Genomic DNA, 23,648 nt, shown 5'->3' on the forward strand with positions numbered 1-23,648 from the left:
TGGTCGTGAGTAGCTGGTTCCGGGTTCCAGGGACATCGCTCTCAAGATGGCCTCACAACCAGTTCAGATGGCTTTTGAGCGTCTGAATGACTCCAATTACTTGCTGTGGTCGGAACGCATGCAGGCAGTGCTGCAGAGGGATCGTCTCTGGCAAGTGGTGAGTAAGTTTCCTGTGAAGCCTGATGATGAAGACCTCGATAAAGACCAAAGAGCAAGGGCCACAATTGTCTTGGGGCTGGAAGATTCCCAGTTGCCATATGTGAGGGGAATCAAGACAGCTAGAGGTGTGTGGCAAGCACTTAAAGAACTCCATGTGCATGAGACAGCGGTTTCTAAGCTGTTCATTCGCAAGGCATTGTATAAGGCAATGTTACAGCCTGGGGTTACAATGCAGGAACACCTACACAGTTTACAGTTAAAGTTTACTGCGCTACAGGAAAGAGACTGTGCATTAGACCAGCAGGAGAAGGTGGCTATTATTTTGAGTTCTCTCCCGGAAAGCTGGGATAATTTAGTTTTGTCTCTAGAAGGCATCCAAGAGCGTGATTTATCCGTCAGTTATGTTACTGGGCGTTTGATTGAAGAATGGCAGAAGAGGCAAGAAAGGTCGTTTGCTGCAGAGGCTTCTACAGGCGGGCGGTTTGGAAGGAGTTCTAATGCCGTGCCAGAGGTGAAGCAAAAGCAGCATACCGGTGAGGAGTCAGCGTTTGCTGTTAGGCGTTGTTTCCGATGTGGGTCTTCAGCGCATCTAAAACGACAATGTCCGGAGTTGGTCAAGTCTCAGTTGCCTGTGCAGGAGCAGAGACGAGATCAGCAGCAGCAGCAGCGTAAAAAAGAAATTCTTCAAACGAAAACAGTCGGCTCAGCTGGTGACCGCCGAGGTCAAGATTGCTGATGAGAAACAAGCGGTCTGGGTGGTCGATTCGGGAGCATCTCGCCACATCGTAAACTCAGATGACTTGTTTGTTTCCAAGAACTCAGCACAGCGCAGCCAGGTGGCTCTAGCAGACGGAAGTACTTCCGAAGTGATTTCAGGGGGTGCAGTTTTTGTTCCTTGTCTTCGTGAATGCCTGCAAAATGTACTTTGTGTGCCTTCATTAAGGAGCAATCTGATGTCTGTAGATTGTTTGCTAAAAGCTGGGTTTAAAGTGTATTTTGAAGGAGACAGTTGCATTATTAAGGCTGGTGAGATTTTAGGCACTGCTAAGTCAGAGGGAGGCTTGTTTTGGCTTAAAGCAGGATCTCAAGTTGCAGCAGTAGTCAGTAAATCTCAGCCTGCAGTGAATAACAAAGCTATACATGACAACTGTGTGCACTTATTGCATAGGAAATTGGGGCATGCTTGCTGGAAAAGTGTACTAAAAATGTCTGAATTGGCTGATGGGGGTAATTTAAAGAGTTGTAACAAGTACCTTGATTGTAATGTTTGTAAAAAGGTTAAAACCCACAGAGTCTCTTACCCCAGAAGTGACAGAGTTAGTGAGTCACCGCTACAGCTGGTTCACATGGACGTAATTGGTCCATTTGCTGTAAGCAGGGGTGGATCGCGTTTTTCACTAACAATTGTGGATGACGCCACACGTTATTCTTGGGTTTTTCCCATGAAGAACAAGGGTGACGTGTTCACTAAGTTTAAAGGCTGGGTGGCATCTGTGGAAAGATTTCTGTCCACTAAACTCAGAAGGATTCAGACGGACAGAGGTGGCGAATTTATGTCAAATGCTTTTAGAGATTGGTTACAAAAGCGTGGCATTGGGCATAGAAAAACAAACGCTTTTTCCCCAGAGGAGAATGGCGTTGCAGAGCGAAAAAACAGATCTTTACAAAATATGATGTTTGCCATGCTTGATGATGCTGATTTGCCCATGTCTTATTGGGGGGAGAGCATGCTCACCGCGTGTTATCTCCAAAATAGGCTCTTTCATCAAACAATAGGTACAACCCCGTACTTTAAATTGTTTCAGAAAAAACCCAAAATTGACCATTTGCATGTGTTTGGATCAAAAGCCTGGGTATTAATTCCAAAACAAATGAGAAAGAAGGGAGATCCTAAGACCAAACAGTTAGTGTTTGTGGGTTACCAGGAGCTGGGAAAAGGTTTCCGCTTTGCTGAAGGGACAAATGGCATTGTGATCTCCAGGAATGCCAGTTTTTGTGAACATAGTGGCTGGGAGAGACTACATGCCAATACTGAGGTTTGGTTTGAACCTTCCCAGGAGATTCATGACTCTGAAGGTAAACATAGAGAATCAGAGTCTGAGGGGGAGGAAAGTTCAGATAAGAGCTCTCAAGAAAGTGGAATTAGTCAGAGACCAGTTGCTAAGCAACAAAAGAGAGGTCGTAGTTCTGAGGAGGAAAGTGGGTCAGAAGAAAAATTTTCTCCCAGAAGATCTAAAAGTGCTGTGTATGGTTTTGAGAGAGAGAGAAAGAGAGGATTTATTTTGCTTTTATTTGTATGCAGAAACTCTGCTGGTTTTATTTTCTCCTTTTTAATAAATCCTGTAAATAGTTATTCTGAGTCTAGCTGACTAGTCATTACTGCCGCAACTAGCTTCTTCGCTGTGCAGGAAAACTCTGCTACGTTTGGGCTAAAGCCAATAGGGCTATGCCTGACACTTCAAAGTTCCAAGAGATATTTCAATTACAGTTATGGAGGGGAGGACATAATACACCTCTCTAAGCGACTGAGAGTTCTTTTCCAATACGTATGCAACAAGTAGATTGGGTCACAGTTCTACAACTAAAAGTTGAAATTCTGAGTGCTGCAGTATATGTGTCTGGAAAATCTTGGCAAAGAAAGAGAGTAAATGCTGTGGATATAAGGGCAGGTCAGGTGGTGGCTTTGAATGGTCACAGACGTGCTTTCTGGCCACATTCATCAGTCCATACATGTTGGTCCTTCTAGTTTGTGCTGGTCATTTGCTGCAGTTTGTACTGCAGGCTGTAATGGATACAAGGCTAATGTGGACCAGACAATCTATTGATACTCTAATACAGTGTTTCCCAACCTTTGGTCTCCAGCTGTTTTTGGACTACAACTCCCATCATCCCTAGCTAGCAAGACCAAAGGTTAGGAATGTTTGGAATTGTAGTCCAAAAACAGCTGGAGACCAAAGGTTGGGAAACACTGCTCTAATAGAGAGAGAAAATGCTACATTTTCTTTCTCCTACTTCCATAATTCTAGCATAGTGTACAGAGAGTGCGGGTAGCTATGATCTGGATGAAACTTTAGGTGAACGTTGCAAAGTTATGTTCAGAGAAAAGCCTCTTTTGAGATTGGCAAGATAAAGCCTGTCGTATCTTTACTAGGAGTCATTACTCCATATTTCAAACCCTTATATGATTTTCACGAGGCATGCAAGCCAAAAAGAATTTGAAGGATAAATTCTTACAATTCACTTAGAAAACGCAAGCTGCCTCAGTATGATCAGGCCTGTGTATACTCTGCTGAGAGGAATCAAAATTATATGGGTTGCATCCAAAGCTCTGCTTCTGCAACTGGTCTTTCCCTTCTTCCTCTGGGCAGCCATCTGTACAATGTGAAAAGCGTTTCCAAAATGTCAGAGGGACATATCAAATGTTTTGGGCTGAGTCTTATGGGGCTGTAGTGGGAGGGGCAATTGCAGTTCTTCCTTCCCACTGTGTAAAACACAACTCACAATGTTTGATAGATTCCCCTGGCTCTCTAGAGATGCTTTTCGAAGATGCAGGAGGGCAGGGGAAGACTGGCGGTGTGAGCTGCTTTCCACTCCTGTAGCTCAGGGTACAACCTATGTCCTGTGTACACATTACCAATATATTTTCCACATAATTAATTCTGCAAATGACCCAATGTGGGGCACTGAAATTCTGCTCCCTCCGTTCCGTTCTTCCCACTTCTGAGATTTCACGAGGAATTGTCCACACACTTTACTTTCTGGCTTATCTTTGCATTCTTACATTAATCTGAGGTTCTAAGGATGATGGTTTCTGTGCCCTGCTCCATGCTTGCACACTGGGGCCTTCAAATGACAGAGCACACACCGTTCTATATACGATGTTGTAAAGACAATGCTCTTGCTGACTAAGTTACAGGTATTGGAAATACTGTGAAGGTCAAATGTATCACCTTGATTGGTTAAAGCTTAATGGCATTTCTCCCCTTCATTTTAAAATTTGCCGAATTCACTAGCCAATGCATGAGGAGACATGAGAACATGGGTTATTAAAACATCTTTATAGGGGAATGTGAACATATGAAATTTGGTATAAATGAGGATCTGTTGAGTGGCATTTTATGTCTTGTCTTTCCTTTCCTGGAGGAGAAAAATCTTCTGCAGTTCTCTGTGTTCGTTATTTTTTTATAACCTTATTTGAAGAAATGCCCTGCCCTTTACAGCTGTGTCTGTACAAAATTATGGCTAAGTCACTAGAGATTCAAACCTGCACTGCTACTGTTGGTCCTTAATGAAATCATAAGGGGTAATAAGGTCGTATATTTCATATCCAGCAGGTTATCCTTAGTGCGTTTGGATTACAGTTTTATAACCCATTATGTATTCTCCTTAAAGTTTGAGAAGTAAAACTGTCCACTGTGAAAATAAGTGGTTTGGTTCCTGCCGAAACATCCTGTCTCCTCCAGCATTTTAACATGCCACGATTCCCCTTGGACATAGTGCCTCAGGTTTTTAGGACTTGTCCATTAGGGCCAGTTGCAGACATAACACTTAACCGTAGCTAGTGGTAACCACAGTTTAGAATCCTATCAGCAGTTAAGATTTAAAGCATACAGTCAAACGACAGTCTAGGCTCTGCCTCAGCAGTCAAAATGCTCGGGTGCTGGGACCTATGAACCAGCAAAGAGTCCACCACTGATCAGACCACCATCTTTGTAGACCTCATGTTAATGGACAGTGAGTGACATTTTGGTAGCCAATGTGGGGATTATGAGGTTCTGTTGCTCTGGTAACATTTATCAAAGACAATAGCAAGTGGGGGTGCATCACAATGGTGGTATCTTTGTTAAATGTACAAGCCAACTGCAGCTATTCTTACCACTGCCAAGAGAGGGGAACAGTGATGATGATTTCCTTGGCATTTTCTTCCCCAAAGGGGGAAAAATGTGGGACATGTTCAAAGGAGCCTGGCTAGTGTGGATTGGATACTCTTAGAAGGAGACTGTGCTGAGTCCTTACATATCCCCTCTACTCAAGTGAGGCCTGGCTTGGGCAGATTTCTGCTGGCACTTCAATGCATTGGGACTGAATGTGCGGTGATGAGTTAAAGGACAGTGCTATTGCCTGTCGTGCTCTCTTGCAGTATTGCTTCCTGTCCGCCTTCCTTGGGCAACCCTATTCAGAACAGAGGACAGACTACATTCCAAGGTACAAACCAGACTTGTGCTGCCCTCCTGACAGAGGCAATTGGCCTGGCAGCACCAACATCAGTAACAATGGCACCCAGGAGGTGGGAGAATGGTGGCAGGCAGGTAGATGGAGGGAGGGAGGGAGTGAGTGAGTGACCGACCCGTGGATTCACCGTCCAAGGTTTCACTTTCCCACTTGCCCACACTGCTCAAGTTTTCTCTAGTGTACCTGGCCTGGACTCAAGCAGCAGTTAGCTGTGCTGAGCCACCCTGACTGTGTGCATAGGATGAAAGAGGGACTGTTCCTTCGCAGCTTTCAATGGTGTCCTTTGTCTCACCTGCCTTCTTCAGGAGCCCCAGATGCTCTTTGACCCTGCTCTGCTTTGCCTAACTGAGGGCAAAGCAACATCATGCAAGTTAGCATTGTACCATTGGCAGGCAGATGAGCCAAGGGCATTCCCCCTCGACAACTTCTGGGCAATTCTCAGCTTTTCACCTCCTGCTCAGGTGTTTCACTTCCAATTCCTAGTACTACCCACCCAAGTACCCTTCCTCAAGTTTGTAGACCAACGTACCCTAAACAGTGGCATCTAGTATTCCCTGTAATTCAGGCCTCTCCTTCACATCCCTGTTTTTTCCTCCCAGGCATGCTTTCTTTAGAAATGTTAAGGGGTTGTTTCTGCTACTCTTCTTCCTGTGGCTGTAGCAGATTATCGGCCTCCTCCACCCACAACCATAGAGGTGCTAAGACCCATAAACTGAATCAATGCTCATGTGCCATCTAGGGACACACATGGTTGCTCTTTCCCTGTTTGCCGAGAGAGGCAGGAATGGGGAAATATTAATTGTGCAAAAAATTAGCAAGTCACATAGGAATTTAAAGGGAAGTGGGTTATCTTGAAATGCTACAGGCACCTCACATTTAAGTACCTGCTAAATGAGGTGCAGGGGAAATTCCAAATACACTTATGGAATGTTTAGTTGGGAGTTGCAAGCAAACAGGAAATTAGTAGAGAATGTCAGGTGCCAGCGACTGAGCGCCTTCCAACTGTTGCCTTCCCTGAGTCTGTGATGGCTTTGATAAACTCCATTCTAGGAGCAGGGTGAAGTTTCATCAAGGATCTGTGGCTCCAGGTATCTTAATCACCTTGGCAATACCTCAAGTGACACTGATTCATTCCAAAGAGTTGAGAGTGTTCATTGTCATGTTCAAAGTCTACTAGCAACACCCCCCCCATGCTGTTCTTTCCCATCCCCAACAAAACACAGGATTTGTTTCAGAAGGTGTGGAATGAGTCAGAGAAATGTTGGAACCCACAGCAATACTATTCCTTTGTCTGCAATCCTGTGGCTTCTCCTGAAGCAGGCACTAAATGGTAACTTCTTTCATTTCCTTTTCCCCATCCTGTTGGACACTTCAGATGGCTTCTGCTCCAGAATGGAGATTGTGAGCTGCCGCTGTATTTCTCCCTGCACTGGCTAGAGCAGGGATGTGAAGCCTCTGGATCTCCAGATGTGGCTGGACTCCATCAGCCCCTGCCTTCATAGTCAATGATTCAGGGTGATGGGAGTTGTAGTCCAGCAACACCTGGAGGGCCAGAGGTTCCCCACCTCTTAGCATGATGCTCTGTTGTAGCTTTTCTTTGCTATCTGTTAACCGCTAGATAAAGAGAGCCAGTGTAGTGTAGTGGTTAAGAGCTGTGGACTCATAATCTGGGGAACCGGGTTTGCTTCCCTGCTCCTCATATGCAGCTGCTGGGTGACCTTGGGCTAGTCACACTTCTCTGAAGTCTCTCAGCCCCACTCACCTCACAGAGTGTTTGTTGTGGGGGAGGAAGGGGAAGGAGAATGTTAGCCGCTTTGAGACTCCTTAAAGGGAGTGAAAGGCGGGATATCAAATCCAAACTCCTCCTCTTCTTCTTCTGAGCTCTCTGTTGGACATCTGGGACAGATGTATCAGACAGTTAGAAATTGTAGGCAAAGGCTGTTTGTTGCTGGTTGAGCCCAGGGGTGCCAACTTGAATAAATATTGTGGGGGCCCAGGTAAGCCCCACCCTGCATAATTGATCACATGACACAGTGCACACACACCATTTGAATGGGAATGCCCATCAACTGGGGGGGATCAGCCCCTCAAATATTTTATTGTGGGAACTGAAGCCCCCATGGACCCTAGGAATTGGCTCCTATGGTTGAGCCAGAGTCCAGGCATGATGTGTAGATGGAGGCTGAGTCACAGATAGAAAGAGGAAGACTGTAAATATTAGTTTGGAAAAGATCTGCTTTTTGACTTGCAGCATGTCTACTCGGCATTCCCATCTCTCTGGTGTCGTGGCCTGCACAGACAGGGATGAAACCATAGACGCCGTGACTGCGATTAGCAATCTTGCTTTAAGTCATGCTTTCACATTTTAGTTTGCAGCTGATGTGAACCCACATAGTAAGTCTAAGGCCATTTGTTATGTTTAATCATGGTTAAGCATCATGTCTGCACCAGCCTTGGAAGAGGCTAGAACCTCAGTTCATAGTGCTCCCTCTTTGGAAGCCAGTATGGTATAGTAGTGGATGAAGCCTGGGATTTGGACCACAGGCTCACTAGATGACCTTGAGCAAGTTACTCTGCTTCTCTTAGTCTAACGTACCTCTCAGAATTGTGAGGATAAAGTGAGATGGCAATGTATGTGCTGCACTGAACTCCTACCAGGATCTGCAGGATATAAATGTGATGAGCAAGCGGGGAACTGGAAAGGCTTTCAGGCATCCATCTAGCCCCATTCCAGAGCTTAGGGTGGCTGACAACTAAACATATATATTTTAAAATGTTTTAAATAATCAATCGCATATAAAACGTATCCTGTGAAAATCCCATATCTGTCTGACCTAGCCACTGAAACTACATCAAAAGATGTGATTTTCAAGAGAGGAAGTTTGCAGCGCTGCATCATTATTCTTTGTTGGTATATGCTTTGGTTATCAAAGCTCAGTGCACTTAGGATACAACGTTGATTCTAGTCTCTACAGTAGAGCCTGTTGTGCTCTTTAAGGGGAACACAGGGAGGCCTGTGAAAAAGATGTGTCTGTGTCTTATGTGTCATATAAGAGATTCTGTATCTCAGATTAAGACTGTTGTGCGTTCCTGGCTGCTCACATTTTCAGCAGTGTGCTCAAAGATTAGTTGCGCTATTGGATTATTGTTGTTTTTATATTTGTTGTTAAACTTTTTTTGTTTTTCTCATTTTCTTGCAAGCCACCCTAGGAGTTCTACTGAAGGGAGGCATAAAAATATTTAAATAAATAAAATAAGTGTATGAAACTTTCTGTCGTGAGGGAGATTTGATAGAGGTGGGTTGGTAGTCAGCTAAGTTTTACTTGAAGTACATTCATTGATACTAGGTTAGGTCCTAGGTTAGGTTAGGTCCATTAATTTCAGGTTAGGTCCATTAATTTCAGTATGTCTTCTCTTAAGCAAAACTTAGATTAAAAAATAAATAAATAAATCTCCATGTGCAGCTAGGCTGTTTGGTAAGGCAGAGTGAGACAGCACTGAGCACTGGTCTCAGTTCCAGCCCAGACTGCTTTTTAACTTAGTTGGTAATCCAAGGCAAAACTATGTATAATGGTGGCATGCAACCTGTGTCTCCTCCATGGGTCTCCTCCAGTCATATGTAAGGTGGGTGGGGCATGTGATTTTAAAGCACAAAAGGGGCATGGGGAGAATGCACAAGGGGGACTTCAGCACCTCCCCTATGAACATGTCCTTTGGATCGAACTCTCTCTCTCTCTCTCTCTCTCTCTCTCTCTCTCTCACACACACACACACACACACACACACACACACACACACAACATTCTCCTCTTTTTAAAGCCATGTGTAGCTTTGGCCCTTATATTGAGCCATCTGCTAGGGTCTTGCTAACACTGTGACTGTTTTAGAGATCACAGCAAATAACAATAGCTACTGGAGACTCAATAGTTCAAAAGGAGAACACTTTTGCTTGTTTGTTTTGGCTAGCGCACTATCCAATTACTGTTCGCACAAGAGATTCTCTTTACGCAACAAATCTTTCCTTTAAAGCAGTTATCCTTTTCTACCAGGCTGTTGGGAGTTGTAACAGCTATCCGTAGATCTATCATGGCCACCAGCACTTTGGGGAGTAAGACTTTTTTTTTTAAATGCCCACATACATACCTGTTGAGTTAGATATTTGTTGTAAGGGCTCAGTAATCTTAGTGGCCAGTTTTGACTAAGCCCCCTCCCTCCAAATTTTTTTTGGGGGGGAATAGGGGGCCCCCTCATATGCTACAATTTCCCACACAATCATGATCTTGTTCTGGCCCTGTTATGAGTTCAATTTAAAGTGTTCTTAACTAAAGCCAGAGGTGATTGTTAGTCCAAACTGTCCTAAACCAGGAGTTTGGTCTGGATTTCTTACGCAATATGAAGAAGGTGAGAAATGAAGTGTTGTATTATATTATTACATGATTTGTGGATTCATTAGTTCCCCCAAGGTCCCCTAGAGTTGTCGTCTGTATTCAGTCTGTATTCACACACACACACAGATTTTAAAAAAATATATTTCCTCTTCTTCCTCTTCATTTGTCAATTGCTTTTATTTCCTCGAAAAACTCAAGCCGCCTGCCTCTTTGTTAACTGCTTGCTCTGCCTAGCCGCATCTACCAGACAGTATGTGTGGGCAACAATGTGTGGATCTCCCTCAGAATAGCGTGTGGCGGTGGCGGTGCTGCTGCTGCTGCTGCAAAGCAGGGAGAACACGCTCGCTCCAGGCTTGCAGCAACTGAACGCTGTTACCAGCCTTCAGATGGTATGTGCAGAGGGAGCTGACCGACCCTTGTCTGGGGCCCCGGCGGTTTAAGCTCTCTCCTTGCAAACAAAAAAACCAAACCAAAAAAAGCGCCCCAACTGCATGAATGGGACACACCCATTGACGGCACCGGCACAAAGACCTCGAGGACCGTGTGAGAGCCCGTAGAGGTGGTGCGCTCTGGAGCGGGGGAGGCGTAGCAGGGATGGGGAGCCTTGGAAATCACGAATGGCTGCTGCTACTGCTGCTGCAGCAGCTGCAAAGGCAAGATGACTTAATTCCCTAGATCTATCCATCGCTTTGCTAGCCCATTTTAATGGCGACTCTTTATTTCTCTTCTCTCCCTACCTCTTTCTCCCTTCCCCCCTCCTTTTAGGTTTCTTTCCCCTTTCTCCCTCTCCCCAAACATTTCATAAAGAAGATATGTCAAAGAAAAGGGAGAAGAAGAAAAGATGATAAGGCCTCTTCCCTCATCTGCTAATTACCATCAAGCCATGTACCACATCTGTTTATCACCTGATTCTCCGTGCCCTCTGCCTCATGGTTGAGGGAGTTTAACAAATGGCCAAAGAACGGGAGGAGGAAAGAATTGTTTTTGTAACTGTCTTTCTCTTTCTCTCTCTTTCTTTCCACCAGAGCACCGATATTGCCAGGGGCTTTGAAAGAGGATTGGAGCCAGAAAAGATCATTGGAGCCACAGACTCTTGCGGCGATTTAATGTTCCTAATGAAATGGTGAGTGTGCTTCTTTCTTCTTCTTTTTAATATTGACCCTGTTGTCTGGTTTTCCTGCTCTCGGCGGCCCTTCTTAAAGCAGCCAATAAATTACCAGAACAGTCTAGGGTGAGGTGCTGTGGCGAAATGGCCCAAGGACACTTCATTTTGCTAAGGCTTTGTTTTCCCTCTGCTCTGCAAAATGCTGTACACCTGGAGCTTGTATATCATGCTTTGCAAGATACACAAGCCCCTTCCCTTCCACATCTCTCCCTCCCCGCCCCCAAAAAGAAGAAGAAATACTAGAGAGCACAGGAAATCCTTCTGGGGAAGGTTTTGACTTGCCTCTTGTTTTTGCTCCTGGGCTTATCTCAGCTGGAAGCCTCTCTGGGCAGAGAGGGAGAGGGAGAGGGAGAGGGAGAGGGAGAGGGAGAGGGAGAGGGAGAGGGAGAGGGAGAGAGAGAGAGAGAGAGAGAGAGAGAGAGAGAGAGAGAGAGAGAGAGAGAGAGAGATGGCCGTGCTGCATATGCAGCAGCCCCTCCCCCACCAGCAGCCCGAAACAAAGAGCTGGGAGAGTCTGGCTTATCTGCCTGGCAGAGGTTATAGCACAGCTGTGTTCAAGGGAGCTGCCTCTTGCTCCTCAACTCCCCTCCGCCACCCCCAGCCCCGCAAGATTTCGATACTGGGTCCTCCTCCCCTGTAGCAATGCAGCAGAGATAATAAGCCCTTGTCCTGGGCTTTGCTGTCTCTGAAGCTGGCAGGGTTGAGATGGATGGTGCCTGCTCCTCTTGAGACAGGGTGGGGGAAGGGAGCCAGCTGCACACAGCGCCCGGGAGGAGGGGGCTGGAGGGAACACAGAGACAAGGAACGAGGGGAAGAGAATTGGTAGATTCACCTCTCCCTGGTTCATTCTTCCTGGTTCAATACTCTCAGGGGTATTTCCTGGCACCTCTTGGTCGCGGAAATACACCCCCCCATATCCTGTAAGGGCTACAATCCCAAACTGGAGAACTTCACCTTTGGTAAATCACCTATGTGGAACAATCCCTGTGTTGTTGTTTTTTAAAAAAAGTCATTTATATGAGGCCCAGGTCCAATGGTAGTTTGGTCCCAGGTGATGCATCCAAGGAGGCAATGATTAATAGCTGATGAATATCCAATCTTGAAATTTCCAGCTCACTTGAATTCTGTAGAGCAAGGAATCTGTTCAATGAGACAAATGCTTTGCAGATTAACACGATGATATTTTGTAGACGGTTTTGAATGTGCAAAGGTTATTTACAGTGCTCAGCACCATTCAGCCCTGTGAACTATTTTGCTGTGATTGCTGTTTTACAAATGGAAGCTGAGGTTAAGGGAATGTCTCCTGTCCAAGGCTTTGGTTTGAGCCCTGGGCTTATAGGTACACAACCAAATCATCCCCTGGATCACATTTGCTATCATTGGGTAAATTAATTACTTCAAAAGAACCAATCTCTTTTTAGGCAGTGGGAATAATTTCGATTGCAAAATACTGCAGAAACAGATTGTGAAGTTTAACTACACTAATTTTAATTAATCTGTACTCTGCGTTGGATCACTTTTAAATCTTACCTTTGCAACTGACATCATTCAGTGGTCATTAATGAAACGTGTTTGCTATCTGGCATTTAAACGAATTCTATTGAATTAAGGTTGCAATCCTGTATCCATTTACTTGGGAATTGCACTCAGTTGGGACTTACAGTGCACCTTATATCTACTCGTAAATATTTTGCTATAATTACTTATTATATGTATTGCTTTTCTCAGAAAGGTAAACTCAAAGTAACTTTTGAAAAATAAATATTAAAAAACGAATAAAAAGAACCTAAAATGCTCACCAATAATATGCATAATAGAGCAGTAAATTTATCTAGATTGACAAAATGTAAAACTTGAATGATTGTTTTGTTTTGGGGATCTTGAAGCGAAGAGAAGTAGCTTATAAATTAATAAATAATGTATTGTTTAAGGAAAGGCAATTTGTCAATATTTTATTTTTCATCAGCTTAATAATAAAAAGCAAGTAAAAGTCAGGATTACCAGCTTCAGTTTGTGACAACTGTTGTGAAAACCTTTGCCTCCCAGGGCGTAACTGTTAATGTTGGGCACAGACACGAGGAAAAGCGGTCTGCAAATTTACCTTTATCAAATGTGGTGCAGGATGGAGCCAGCATAGCTGTGAAGTCTCCATAATGGCAGGCTATTGAAGTGTTCTGGTCCCAGACTGTTTAGTTGCTATAGCCTCTCACTAATACCATTGTGTATGTGTTGGGGGTGGAGGTTAACTGGTAATGAAGCCTTGAGTTGATTGCACCAGTTAATTAATTAAAAAGTTTGTAGCCCTAATCTGTGCTAGGTAGTCTTTACCAGTAAATGTCATGGGATACGCAACGTCTAGCAACTTTGTAATGCCTTTGCAGAAAGCTCAGGAATTGGTGCAGGTATGACCAAAAGCTTTTAAACTCAAAGCAAGGCATAGAAAATGAGAGTGGATGGACATCCAGGCTATATTGCCCATTTCTGTTCTTGTTATTGTAGTATACCGGTGTCAAGCTAAATTGTCCTCTTTGTATACCCTTGCCTTACCTCTGTTTTGCCTTTGCCTATCCCTATTTTCTAAAAAAAAGATGCTAGATTACAAAGCAAGCATACATTTCATCTCGTGGCATTGTACATTCTACTATATGATTCTTCATCGGTTGCATGCAGTTCCCTTGAGATATTAAAATAGGAAAGGCATTTTAAAATGGGAATCTCTAATATACACACAGCGCAAGTCTCCAGTCCTGCCAATAGAGTAAAGAAAGAAATAAAAATTCTGGGAGTTGACCTTTTGGAGCACAACATTTTAAGCATTGTAAATAAATTGAAACAAAGTTAAGTTGAAAAAAATAACTAAAAAGTTTGCTTATAGTAGCAGTTTTCTATATGCTGTGCCATCAAACGATTGGGTGGACAAGTACAGGAGCCGAATTCTATGCTTCTAGAGATCCAGGAAAAGTGGGCACCTTTTTGTACTGTATTTAGCCCCTATTATGTTAGGTGGAAACATTTCAAACTCGGTCTGCCATTTACCTTAGTCAACCATTTATCAGTTGCTCAACAGTAATAGTTTTCTGGGTGGTGTAAAAAAAATAAAATTAGGGATTAATTATTAATCAATTAAATTTGCAGAGGGATGAAACAAAAAAGAAGACCATACGTCCTTTGATTTAAATCAGGGGTTTCCAACATGGCATTCCTGGGCAAACATGTGCCCAGACAATCTTTCCTCTGCTGCAATCAGACTTGAAAGAATCATTCAATTTTAGTCAATAGTATTTCCTGCAGTGTGTGCTTGGTTGTGCTGTATGCAATCAGATGCACATTTTTTAACCAGTTGGGGTATTTTTAATTGATTGATCTAACCAATTAATTGATTGAATGTAGCACTCCTACCCATAATTGTACAATTCCTAGAAAGATTGAGGGCGAGGCATCGCTCTGTTGCTTCCTCTCCCCTCTTCTCATCCTTTCAATGGGAAAAGAAGTGCACAGTGTCACTTTCTTTTGGCAACCCAGCCTTAATCTTAAAGTCATCTCTTGGAGAAGGGGTACAGCAGAGAAAATTGTGTTTGCGCCTCTCATCAATCGGAGCAGGAAAAAGGGGAGAAATGCAGATATTTCTGTTGGAGTATGCATTCAAACACTGGTTAGAACATCCGTGTTACTGCACTAGGATTGGGTTCAGCAACTGGAGGCACTTGTGTCAGATTGGGTACCCTGGGAGATGCCAACCTGGCCCTCCAGTTACCAGCCTAGAGGATAAAAGGCAACTGTGGCAAAATAAATGTTTGGCAGGCATCCCTTGCTCCCTTAAAGAGTCCTCCAGAAAGCCAGTTGCTGACCAGGACATTAAGTAGTATATAATGAGAGTTGTCAGTCTTTTTTTTTTTAAGTTGATAAACCACCTGTGCTTCAATCAATTCATTGTGATATTGGAAGAAATTTAAGTTAAATTAACCATTTATGAACAAAATATATTATTATTATTATTATTATTATTATTATTATTATTATTATTTTATTTTATTTTATTTTTTATATACTTCCCTATACCCCTCTCAGGATGGTTCATAGACTAAAATCAAGATATAAAAACACGAAATACATTAAAAATAAAATAAAAACAACAACCTAATTAATAGGAAAGGCCACCTTTCAATCTTTTTCCTCCCCTCCCCACCAAACTTTTATTCCTTTTTGTAAAAGATACCACAACCCACAACCAAAACACCTTGAAATGTAAAACAAGGATGCCTTTAATTCAGTCTCAATGATTTAAAATTGCTCCCATTAATCAACTAAAGATTTAGTTGATTCATTTATTGATTATGCCTGTCGACACTTGCAGCCTATTATAAGTATTGCATATGTATATTTTATTTATAAATTGCTTCACTGAAAAAAAAAGTCACTTAGTTGACAATTAATGTATACAGCACACACACACACCACTGGGGTTGCAGTAGCTGCCTTCCTTCTTCTCCCAGTTAATTGACAGCTTCAATGTATCTGAAGAAGTGTGCATGCACACGAAAGCTCACACCAATAACAAACTTAGTTGGTCTCTAAGGTGCTGCTGGAAGGAATTTTTTTATTTAGCTTAAATACCGTATTTTTAGCTCTATAAGACGCACCAGACCACAAGACGCACCTAGTTTTGGGAGGAGGAAAACAAGAAAAAAAATATTCTGAATCTCAGAAGCCAGAACAGCAAGAGGGATCGCTGCACAGTGAAAGCAGCAATCCCTCTTGCTGTTCTGGCTTCTGGGATAGCGGCGCAGCCTGCATTCACTCCCTAAGATGCACACACATTTCCCCTTACTTTTTAGGAGGGAAAAAGTGAGTCTTATAGAGCAAAAAATACGGTATATGTTTTCTCCTACTCTGGTGCTGCTTCCTTCAGACAGGTTACTTGAGCCCAGGTCCCCTTTTTTCATGTACCAATCAATTTTTTTTGGGGGGGGGGTATGTGACTGCTTGATCAACTAGTGACGAGTCCTTCTCTTGTTGTCCTCGCTTACCTCTTCAGGAAAGACACGGATGAGGCTGACCTGGTTCTAGCGAAAGAAGCCAACGTCAAGTGCCCTCAAATTGTGATAGCGTTTTATGAAGAGAGACTGACCTGGCACGCGTACCCAGAAGACGCCGAAAGCAAAGAGCGGGAAGCAGTGAAAAGCTAAAGTGGCCAGGGTCCTCTGTCCGTCCATAGTTGTACATATCCACCCTCCTTTCCCCTCCACCCAAATGCATCCATGAAAATGTGCTTAATACTGTGCTCCACAGGAGAAATGTTGATATTGGTTGGGTTAGCCATAACATTAATGGTGTGAGTCACGTTTGGTTTCACTCCAAAAGATTGACATGGTGTGTGTGTGTGTGTGTTCCTTGTTCCCCTTATCTCACAATCCCCCCAAAATCTGTTCTCACTTTGAAATCCCTCTGAGTCTCCAGGCCATTTGTCTCCCCCCCAGCCTCCACCCCGGGTTCCTCACTTTCGCATCATTTTGAGAGTGAAGGGTTATTCTTTCCCATTGGCCTAAAAGAAGACTGTAAAACTGACAGGGGGTACCGGGAAGACCTATCTGACTCACAACACTCTTTGGATTCTGAGATTACCCAAATAATTCTCAAGCTAGGACATTATGGGGCCAGTTTTGTTGTTTTAGGAATTGCTGAGCTTTTGCTGGAATTGGGTTCCAGGATGCTGGGTACCGGTTTTCATCCTGACTCCCAATGCCAATGTTACTTGCGCCAGCTCCACTCAGCCAACACTCCGTTTTCTAGCTGCAGGGCAGGAGCAGGTAATTTGGGAAGACAACCATTACAAACTAATTACCTAGCAAGGACAATTTCCTCCTTTTTCAACCAGTACTTTTGTGCAATCAAAATCTAGTATCCTACCACCTCTTTCCTTCTGTTTTTCTTATCTTGCAGTACATGGGTAGGACTAGCAGCCCAGCCAAATTTTGTGCCATACTGGAGAGCCTTCTTTGTTGTGGCTGTTCCAAAGACAGCTGGAAATCATGGTTCCAAAATTGGATTATTTTCTGGGCTCTCTAGCTCTCTTCATATGCAGCAGGCATCTCTGGCATAATAACCTCTGCTATGAGACGTGGGCAGACTCTTTTATTTCCACCATTTACCCCAGGTATGTTTGTTTGTTTTTTTAAAAAAGAAAATTGGCCACTTAGAGGATCTGTCTCGTATGAGCATGCTTTCCTTTCAATCACCTGGTTATACGTAGCACACGGATCTAGATGCATGAATTTTCTGGACAGACTTTTTTTTTTGTCTCTCCTTGGCTGCCCCCTGAAAAGTATCCCATTTCTCTGCACCTGCAATGTGGCGGCTAAGTAATTATTCCATGCTGAGGGTGTTGGGATTGTTTAACCCTTAGAAGTCCTTTCAGCAGTTGATTTCCCCATCTTGTTCCATATGGTGAGCGGCTGGAGGACCAAGTCACAGAAAGCAGGTAGCAGTCTTCCCCTCCTTCGTGCCCTTCTCTCATGACAATGCCCATGCATGTTTTTTCACATGGAATGTCTGTATTGTGTAGTATATAGATAGGACTTTAGGGCCCTTTAGAGTTTTGACACTCACTAATAGCTTCATCTTCCCTCTTTGCAGACAGATTTTGGTGCAACTCCCGGCAATAAAAGGGAAAGCTTGACAGTATTAGCATTGATTGCTGCTGGCTTCTCACCAGCTGCGTTTTTGGATACCTAAGGACAGATAAGCATCGTACAACTTTGTAAGAGACTTGATGGGAGCGTGCAAAAGAATCAGTTTGAAGTAGGCTAGCCGCCTGCCGTGGAAGTGAAATGCCACTAGTCCTTGCATTTCCTGCTAATTTCCTTTCAGGGTCTAGGAGTCTTCTGACTCCACCAGCATTTCTGTGTTTTGGCATCTTTTCACTCAGTCCCCAAAACACATGCATCTTGAACAGGCAGAATATAGCAGCTGCTAAGCAGGATTTGTGAGGATAGATGGGTTTCACGCTCCACTTAAATTTGATCTGCGCCACTTTCGCACCATGAACAAATAATCACTTGGAGAGTTCTTTGAGAAGGTTCTGATCTTCGAATATAGTTACTTTAAAGGGGGGAAAGTTCCTGTTTGTTTCCCTACCCTGCTTCACAGAAAGCTTTCTTCTCTCTCCCCATCCCCATTCCCTAGTTACAACTGTTGGAAAGGGCCAGTTGGATAATTTTTTTTTTTTTTTTTTGCATTGTATTCTGTAAAGATGGAGAGAACAAATGGTTTAAAATAGCCGTCTTCTTATTTTCGTTATTATTGCTTTTGTTGTTAGCCATCTGTTTGAATTAAAACAGCAGGAAAAATAAAGCTGCTGAATGACCCAAATTTTATTTATGCACCTGAAGGCATTACAGGTATGAGGCTCACCATCTTGGGTGGGGGCTGTGACTCATTATAGCTTCTGCCTTCCACTTAACAACAACAACAACAACAACAACAACAAAAAGATGGGAGGGGGGGACTGAGGAGTAGGAGTCAGGAAGAATTGCACCTGGGAAGGCAATATTGAAAGCTAGATGCTATTAATCAGCCAGCAAACAGCTCTCAGCCTCTGAAGTCCCATTTCAGTTCAGAAACAGCACAGCCTTATGCTCTCCTAGAGGTCAGGCTGCCTTGTGTACTGCCCCTTTTCCCTGGTCCTTCCAATAGGCTATTGGACCTCCTTCTTTGCCACTAGTTACCTTATTTTCTGCTCTATAAGACTCACTTTTTCCCTCCTAAAAAGTAAGGGAAAATGTGTGTGTGTTTTATGGAGCGAATGCAGGCTGTGCAGCTATCCCAGAAGCCAGAACAGCAAGAGGGATTGCTGCTTTCGCTGCGCAGCGATCCCTCTTGCTGTTCTGGCGTCTGAGATTCAGAATATTTTTTTTCTTGTTTTCCTCCTCCCAAAACTAGGTGCGTCTTGTGGTCCGGTGCGTCTTATAGAGCGAAAAATACGGTGGTCTGGAGTTTGGGGAAGTGGACAAAGAAGTAAAGAGGTAGCTGGAGTCCACAGCAAGGGACCACATCTAAGCCCACCTCTGAATAGAAGAAGCTTTGAACGAACTGCAGTCTGCCGTTTGGAACATCTTTCCTGTGCTGCAGTTCTGCACAGCGGCAAAGCATTCCCCGCTTGCAACTGGGGCATGCGCAGGGCACACTGTGGGGGTGGAGCCATGGGTGGGGCGTACCACCAGAGCAATCCCTGCCCACTGCTACAAAGTGGGGCGCGCTCATGGCACCCTGCAAGCCCAGCATCGCTTTGTGAGACTTGCAAAAACGAGGCGGGGCTTGCAGTGTACCGCAAGCCGACGTGCGCCCTGGCCCTCCCTTCGAGCCCAGTGCTGCTTTTGCGAGCAGCGCTGGGTTCGCAGGGAGGGCCAGGGCGCACGCATGTTGCAACAGCTCACTGTGGGGCATGGTGCCATGTAAAGGGTAAAGGGACCCCTGACCATTAGGTCCAGTCGTGACCGACTCTGGGGTTGCGGCGCTCATCTCTCTTTATTGGCCGAGGGAGCCGGCGTACAGCTTCCAGGTCATGTGGCCAGCATGACTAAGCCACTTCTGACGAACCAGAGCAGCACACAGAAACACTGTTTACCTTCCCGCTGGAGCAGTACCTATTTATCTACTTGCATTTTGACGTGCTTTCAAACTGCTAGGTTGGCAGGAGCAGGGACTGAGCAACGGGAGCTGAGGCACCCCCCAAAAAACTGTGTGCAGGTTGATGGCCCCTTCAGCTCCCCCCACGTTACATCACTGGTTCTGTGGACCAAAATCTGCTATATCGAAACTTAGAGTTTCCATATTGTGGGCACCTTCTTTAGCTTCCCAGGCCAAGCCTCTAGCAGCAACATTGCCTGGTATGGGCTAAGGTGGGTGTGTTTAGTTCAGGTAGGGGTGGCCAGGTGCAAAACAGAACAGGGCTCCTGTCCCTTATGATAGCTGCGTAGAAGAGTGAATTGTCTGACAAATTACACCTGCTGAAATTCCCTCTTCCACACAACTGTCAAAGGTGCAGGTGCCCTGACCTCTTACAGCTGGACATCCTGCCAGTAGGGCGCAGGCTAAATAAGAGAGCCTTCCCTTCATAAGGATAATTCCCAGATCCTCTCTGTGAAAGCCCCCCCCCCTCTTACCCATGTAAACCTCGTGGGAACAGCGTTGAGAGCACTAGAAGCACATATTTTCTTTATCCTCTACCCCGTTGCAGCATAAACACTATCCTTTTTGCCAGCTGCTGCTAATAGATGTTTCTCTCTAGAGCTGAAAATGAGGACTTCTGGTGATTATAAGCACTTGTGTGTCAGGCTAAAAAAAAAAAGCAAAGACATCTGTTGGGGATATTAGTAGGTATTTGATAACACCACTGTCCAATACCACTGTATTAAAACCACTTCAAGCAAAACACGCTAGCACTTCTCTTCCTTGCAAGTATATGTGCTACGATTTCTCAGTGGTGTATTTGTTGGTCTGCATGTGTGTTTTTAAAAATCTACTCCCATATGCAGCTTTCCAGGGAGGACAAAAGTTAAAATAACTAGAATGTCATTCTGTTTTTCCTCTTTCAACTTTTTAAAAAAGGCACTTTTAGTCTGAGGTAGCACACAACCCCCGTCACAGTTGGACATTGTATGTGGTACTTAAAGCTCCCTTGCCAAGCTAAACATACCCACAAAATGGGTCAGCTGCCTAACCTGCTAAGAGACAGAAACTGAAAATCCCTTTTAATCTTCTCAGTAGGCAGAAATGTAAGGAAGTAGACCTTAGCGAGTTTCACAACGTGAACTGATATGCTGCAGCACTGTTCAGAAAGACACTTCTTTTTTAAAAAAGAGAAAGCTCTTTTAAATATATCCCCAAAGCATGGCTGGATTCTTGGATACCAGCCATGTGCACACACACACACACCCCACCACCACCCCAGTTCCCTCCAGTCAGCTGAACATCCTGCAAGGTGTATGGAACTTGCCAGCTGATTGAAAACATCTTAGGATCTCTAAGCCATTCATGCTGCGTTTCAGTGGCTTCTGAAATGATCCTACCTCCTCTTTGGCTCCTGGTCTCAATGTTTCAGTGGCAAAACAAAAGCATTTTGATGTTAGCTTTTTTGGTGTCTTACATTTGGAAGTTGTGGGGAAATGTATGTCTGATGGGGGAGGTTTGACTTTTAGATCTGGGCTTTTATTAGAGGTTTGTAAATGGTGTGCATGTGTGCATGTCTGTTTGGGGCTTTAAAAAACTCTAAAGATTCCCCCCCCCACCCGCCTTTAAATTGAGTACTTCCTCTCTGTATTCATCATGGGTTAAGTTCATGGTGAGACATTCAATTTGCAGGTGCAGTCTTCTGACGCATCTTCTTCTTAGCATGCTGTCAAGAAGTGAATTGTTATCCCAGTCGCCTAGAATAATGAAATAAAATTCAGAGAGAGAAAATTAATTTTGTTTTAATTAAACTCATTAATTTTTTGATTAACGGTCTAATTTTTACCTGGGGTGGCATCTAAATCTTTCGTTGGCAACGTGCACTGCAATGACACTGCCTTGTCCCCTCAGTGGGGAACAGTGAAGAAGGCAGCAGAAGGAAGGGAGAAGCCAGGCATCCACTCAATGCGATCTGCATTTTCTTGGATCCCCCAAACTGGAGAGGCCTTCTGTTTGTGAACGAGAGCATTAGATCTTACCTGCAACTTTTGCAACAACTTTAGGCTTTGCAACTTAGCTTACAGCAGAATAGCAAGCTGTGTTTTGGATATGGTTGATTCCTGTTCTCTGAAGCCTTTTGAAAAAAAGCATTTGAACCATTTTGAGCTAGATCCTAAATTTCTTGTGTCAGATCTGAATTTCTTGTTTATCAGAAACAAAGACCACAGGTCACAAAGAAGTGAATTTTAGCTGCACAAGAGAGACAGCCAAGACAATACCTTATGTCATCATTTCAAAATCCAAAGCCAGCTCTCAAAGGAAAAGAAATCTGGTGGTTCACTGCATTTACCGTATTTTTTGCTCTATAAGACTCACTTTTTCCCTCCTAAAAAGTAAGGGGAAATGTGTGTGTCTCTTATGGAGCGAATGCAGGCTGTGCAGCTATCCCAGAAGCCAGAACAGCAAGAGGGATGACTGCTTTCGCTGCGCAGTGATCCCTCTTGCTGTTCTGGCTTCTGGGATTCAGAATATTTTTTCCCCTGTTTTCCTCCTCCAAAAACTAGGTGCACCTTATGGTCTAGTGCGTCTTATAGAGCGAAAAATACGGTGCTTTTTTCCACCTTGCCTGGATGCAGCCGTCATTTGGGTGCATAAGGTTGCCTGAATCCGTTCACAACAAATTGAAGACTGTTGTGAAGCCTTTCGGAGAGAGGCTGTAAAGTTGTAGCTTTCGCTTTATAGCAAACAGTTCAGACGACATGAATACTTTGGTCGGATCCGAGCAGAAAAAAACAAGCTCAGCCACATGCAGAGTGGTTGTGTGAAAGGACCTTGAGAATTTCCTGTGGGGCAAGGAAGTGAAGTATATCAAGGTTCAACTTGATCAGTGTTAAAAGTTCCAGTGAACGCTGGAAGGAGGCCTTACTGGGGCGATGTGTCCACTCTTCCCTTTTCACCCCAGTAATATGCTGCCGTCCACAATAAAACATTGATTAACTTTGCAGGGGGGGTGTACATGTGAGCTTCCCTTTTGGTGACGTTTTAGCCAAGCTCTTTGATTCTCCACTAATGTATGTTACACTGTTTTTTAAAGTGCGAAAATTGATTTTTAAGCGAAGGAGCTATTTGTCGTACAGTTTGACGCGTTACAAACAAACCTCTCTCCTCTGCCCTGTGTTCCTCATCCCCACTCTTTCATACTTCTTGTATTGGTTCTAATAAATGGTTACTTTTCAGAACAGGCTCTTGTCCTTTTCTTTAGCTCCCCCGGTGTCTGCTTTTGAATCTGGTTGCTGCATCGACCAAGAAGCTGTCTTAGAGAGGAGGAGCAGAGCATTGGAGGAAAGCACCAACAGCAGAAGCACAGCAGGCGTGAGCAAAATTGGCTGTTTCTCCCATCGTAGCCGAGACCTGTGGTCACCATATTATATATTATATATTATATATTATATATTATATATTATATATTATATATTATATATTATATATTATATATTATATATTATATATTATATATTATATATTATATATTATATATTATATATTATATATTATATATTATATATTATATATTATATTATATATTATATATTATATATTATTTGGCCCATGGTTTTCAGCTTTTTGAGAACCCATCTTTAAGGTAAAGGTAAAGGGACGCCTGACCATTAGGTCCAGTCGTGGCCGCTCATCTCGCTTTACTGGTCAAGGGAGCCGGCGTACAGCTTCCGGGTCATGTGGCCAGCATGACTAAGCCGCTTCTGGCGAACCGGAGCAGTGCACGGAAATGCTGTTTACCTTCCTGCCAGAGCGGTACCTATTTATCTACTTGCACTTTGACGTGCTTTCAAACTGCTAGGTTGGCAGAAGCTGGGACCGAGCAACAGGAGCTCACCCTGTCACAGGGATTCGAACTGCGACCTTCTGATCGACAAGTCCTAGGCTCTGTGGTTTAACCCACAGCACCACCTGCGTCCCTAAAGAACCCATCTTTAACCTCAACATGTTTAACCTTTCCCTCTCTGAGGCTCTGCTGC

At 43.9% G+C, this 23,648-nt stretch overlaps 1 protein-coding gene and 1 long non-coding RNA gene across 3 annotated transcripts in view; both read left to right on the plus strand.

Moving 5' to 3' along the window:
• Nucleotides 1-17,608, plus strand: part of CBX5 (chromobox 5) — a 50,893-nt gene extending 33,285 nt beyond the window's left edge. Inside the window, exons 4-6 of one of the 2 annotated variants that reach the window (XM_081899034.1) lie at nt 5,300-5,364; nt 10,805-10,902; nt 15,980-16,213. In XM_081899034.1, the coding sequence (XP_081755160.1) occupies nt 5,300-5,364; nt 10,805-10,886 (147 nt within the window). In that variant the 3' untranslated portion in view covers nt 10,887-10,902; nt 15,980-16,213. Of the gene's footprint in view, nt 1-5,299; nt 5,365-10,804; nt 10,903-15,979 lie in introns of both variants that reach the window. The other variant, XM_081899033.1, reaches the window with a different exon arrangement.
• A 219-nt stretch (nt 17,609-17,827) lies between these two features.
• LOC309363016 lies at nt 17,828-22,850 on the plus strand. The gene is made up of 2 exons (XR_014165155.1): nt 17,828-18,663; nt 18,915-22,850. It is a non-coding gene; the product is annotated as an uncharacterized lncRNA (long non-coding RNA).
• Nucleotides 22,851-23,648: the final 798 nt, after the last annotated feature.

Source organism: Podarcis melisellensis, assembly GCF_964234715.1.
Source record: "Podarcis melisellensis genome assembly, chromosome: 2".
Lineage (NCBI taxonomy): Eukaryota > Metazoa > Chordata > Lepidosauria > Squamata > Lacertidae > Podarcis > Podarcis melisellensis.